This window comes from Bremia lactucae, linkage group LG1 (assembly GCF_004359215.1).
Source record: "Bremia lactucae strain SF5 linkage group LG1, whole genome shotgun sequence".
Taxonomy (NCBI): Eukaryota; Oomycota; class Peronosporomycetes; order Peronosporales; family Peronosporaceae; genus Bremia; species Bremia lactucae.
The window spans coordinates 14,241,285-14,245,510 of NC_090610.1; the positions used below are offsets into that span (position 1 = coordinate 14,241,285).

General features: G+C 44.4%; 1 protein-coding gene across 1 annotated transcript; it reads right to left on the reverse strand.

The window, feature by feature from the left end:
- Nucleotides 1–292: 292 nt before the first annotated feature.
- Nucleotides 293–2,080, reverse strand: CCR75_002025 (uncharacterized protein; the record flags this gene model as incomplete). The annotated part of the gene is made up of 4 exons (XM_067960125.1): nucleotides 293–1,214; nucleotides 1,298–1,433; nucleotides 1,493–1,592; nucleotides 1,655–2,080. The coding sequence occupies 4 exons, from the start codon at nucleotides 2,078–2,080 to the stop codon at nucleotides 572–574; spliced, it is 1,305 nt and encodes a 434-aa protein (XP_067815244.1). The 3' UTR covers nucleotides 293–571.
- Between the last annotated feature and the right edge of the window lie 2,146 nt (nucleotides 2,081–4,226).

Below are 4,226 nucleotides of genomic sequence, written 5' to 3' on the forward strand. Positions count from 1 at the left end.
GCTTTCCGAATTTTACTACGTAAAGTAATTCTCCAAAAATTATCTACCTTTTAGATAATGTATTAATTAACAACCTTTAAGTATTAATTTCATGTAACGATGCACCCCGTTACAGAATTCCCTTAATGTACAAGAGCATGTTTATCGCAAAAGACATTACTATTGGTGGTTGGTAAGTTGTAAAAGTAGTTTGTAAATGAAACATGAAATTTAAATAGAACTGACTACAAGAACAATTTTCTGATGCCTCATTAGGTTAATCTCTTATTTTGCTCAACATGTATCACCATTCCTTGATGTTCTTCCACTTGTAACTCCGTTGCTTAATGAACAACGTATGCTCTATCAAATAATGCAGTGCATGTGCTATGATAGAGGCATGAGTTTGATTGATTTGATACCACTTGAACTACTTTTACAAGTCGAAATGTTGTCGAAAGTAGCACAACATCACGTTTAAAACTTTTTACATGGGTTTGATTTGAGAATAGTAGCTTATGTTTAAACACAATTTCTAACCATTGCTGCTAAACACCATTCATTGTAGTCTATAAAGAAAATTGGCATGCATTTAGATTTGCAGCACCCCTTTTTGTCTGAAAAACAAAATACCAGCAGCCGTAATTAATACGAAGACGACCACACAGGTTATTGCAACACCCCAAAACCACCCCCAAGCATCCTCGACACCTGATAAAAGATTCATACCAAACACTCCAGCAAGCAGTGTACCCACTGAAAGACTGATCGCGACTAGCGAGAACACGAGGTCTACTCGAAGCAAGTAGTTTCGCATCGAGTCGAGTTTCAGCATCACAAGACTTTCTGTGTTCGTAATGCGGTGCTGCATTAGGTCCGCTTTCGTTCGCGTGGAGAATATATCTTGTAAATAGTTCTCAATCAGCACCTCAGCTTCCTCTGAGTCAAAGCTGTATAGATCTGTGAGAAGATCAGGCTCTTCGTGAAGCTTTGATAGATACAATAAGCGCAGATCTTCTTCATTATCAAGCAGCTCCATCAGAACACGGCGAACTCCATCAACTTGTGATTCAAACTCATTCATGGAGTTTTTAATTTCGCGTAGAGTCTCTAGCTCACGGGAGTGCAAATTTCCTTGCACTAGCCGATCCAATACAGAAATCACAACAGGGTAGAGCTTTTCGTAGTCTGCTTGGAAGTACCGCGCTAGTGTCGAAAGCAGAGCTTCGATAGCCCTAATTCATAAATTCATAGACATCTCTATAATTTAGTATTTCGTCAAAGTTTACGGCAAAACGCCATTATAAGCTGAACATACTTAAACTCGTATGGATCCTCTGCATTTTCCCGAGCAGTCTCACGAAATTGATTTTTTAAAATAGACAGCAGGCTGTCTGCTCCGTCAGGTACATATACGAGACAGCCATCTCTCATCACAATCGCACGAAGTGGGTCTACGAATCGCAGCAGCGGTCAGTAAAAACGCAGACAACACTTTAATGCTACCTCTTACCAGCACTCATTAGAATAGCCTGCTTTCGGATAATAATTGCGGGCTCATTTGAAACTGAAAACGCATTTTCCATCCGTCGAATGTCTCGTGCATGTACCCGCTAAAATAAAAAGAGTCACTTTATCAATTATCATCTCGTCTAGACGTGTAGTTTATAAATACCTGAACATCACAAATTGTAGCGAAGTTAGGCCCATCCATTCCAATGCCGTCCCCGCGCATCATGCTCAAGGTAGGTCGCCGACTTTTGGCCCCTCGACTGCCTAAGCGTCGCAGCTGCAGTCCAGCGTCATCTTCGGCCTCGGTATATTCCTGTCGCTCCTCCTGCTCGCTAATAGCAGCCTGATGGGTCATTCGGAGTACATCAAGTCGGCTAAGTTCTTTTAATTCCGAGTCGCCTTTGCGGTCGAAGAAAAGCACCAGGACGCGACCATTTCTGGAGCCCGGGTCGAATTGGCATGCGAAGCGCTTTTGAGGACTAGCTTCAGGCGAGCTGACACTGCTCATTTCTGTCGGATACGATAGGCGCAGGTCATTGCGATGGTAATCTGTTCTGGGACTGCGTACTTCCATCGCCGTCAATCGCATCAATTTTCCTTTGACCGACCGACCCTATTCCATGTTAAAAATAGGATACGGTCTCATTTTCTTGAGACTTGTGGTTTTCAAGCAAAGTTTGATTAATAAATAAAATAAAATCGCTCTCCTGATTTTATTTAACAAGCGAACTTTGCTTGACCAATTGCTGATTCAGTTATTCCTGAATTATCTCCGTCGAATATTGCATTGAGTTGATTTTTCAAGCTTCAATTATTAAATCTGGCGTGAAGAATTGGGTCGCGTTAAAGCAAACATAGTTGCGAGACAACAAAATGTTAGCTTGCAAAAGTGTACCGGGCTAAAGTTGGCCTATCTTACACAAACCCGTTAAGTGCACTTGGTGTACTTAACGAGAAGAATGTAAGCCATTTTGCCATTCTAGGCGAGAGGTGCGGTGAGTTTATTGCGGTCCGCAGTGATGCGTGCTCCGTATAAACCACAAATGGCTCGATGCCCAATACGTGCACACGAAACTTGACAAGACCATACTTTATTGAAAGAAGCTCTTTGTTATGCACAGGGTATTTCAGTCCGCGGCTTTTAAAAGCCGGGACTGGTAAGAGATGACGCTGTCAACGCTGTCGTTATCCTTCTGCATGAGCGCGCTGCCGATTGCAAAATTACTTGCATCGCAGACGTCGCTAAAGGGCTTATCCGCCACTAGTGGCGTACTGCTGACGGTGCAGACTTAATGCGCTGACACTGTTCAAAGAGCGAATATAGTTGGCCACCCATCTATATAGGTGTGGCCACCTAAATTCCGCTAACACTCGCAAGAATGTCTTTTCACGACCCAGATGCCCACTAGATGGCGCATCATGGAGCTCGTGAAGGATCATCAGGTTGAGATCTGTATCGTGAGGCACATATATTCTCAATGGATCACGAGGTGACAGCTGATGCCATAATAGGTCATCGCTGTAGCTAAAGCGATTAAGCTTAGCTTTCAGGTGCGAAGGAAGGGTTACCTTTTGTCCACCAAAGTGATCCAACAGCAGGCGACAATGGTCGTCCTGACTGAAGCTCTCTTATATTTCAGAGGCTAATGAGCTCGTCACGTGGTATGATTTCATGGCTGCCAACGTTGACGAATGAAATTGTGCTTTAGCACTAGACACACTTTCCTGGTGTCTTACCTTGAAGTCTGGTCTGCGCGATAAAGCGTCAGCCAAGAGATTCGACTTACCAGGCTTGTATTCAACTTTGAAATTAATTCAGAGAAGAATGTAAGCCATCTTGTCATTCTAGGCGAGAGGTGCGGTGAGTTTATTGCGGTCCGCAGTGATGCGTGATCCGTATAAACCACAAATGGTTCGGTGCCCAATAGGTGCACACGAAACTTGACAAGAGCATACTTTATTGAAAGTAGCTCTTTGTCATGCACAGGGTAATTCAGTTCCGCGGCTTTTAATAGCCGGGACTGATAAGAGATGACGCGGTCAACGCCGTCGTCATCCTTCTGCATGAGCGCGCTGCCGATTGCAAAATTACTTGCATCGCAGACGACGCTAAAGGGCTTATCCGCGTCTGGCAATGCCAAGACCGGTGCCTCTACAAGAGATTGCTTCACTGATGTGAACGCATCTTCTTGTTCTTTTAACCAAACCCATTCTGTGTCCTTTTTAAGGAGATCAGATAATGGTTTAGTTTGCTCCGCATAATTCTTGCTATACTTATGCAAGTAATTAGCGAGCCCTAGGAATTGGCGCAAATCCTTCACATGCCGTGGGATTGGCCATTCCTTTACTGATTTTACCTTGTCTGGGTCTGCTCGTACACCATGTGTACCAACGATGCAGCCCAGTACAGGTATCTCAGGGACCCCTATGACGCACTTTTGCAAGTTGACGTACAATTGGGCGTCCTTTAAAGTCTGCAACACAGCGTCTAAATGACGCTTGTGCGACTCTATTGCGCTCAGCCCGTCCTCGGCCCTACTATGCACGAATACATCGTCAAAGTAATGAGGCGCGTAGGCACGGTGCTGACGCATCACGTGAGCCACCACTCGGTTGAATGTCGCTGGTGCGTTTTTCAAACCTTGGGGCATCACAAGCCACTCCCAAAGCATACCGCTTGGGGTGCTTACTGCCGTTTTGGCTACATCGGACTCTCTCATGAGTACCTGATAGTA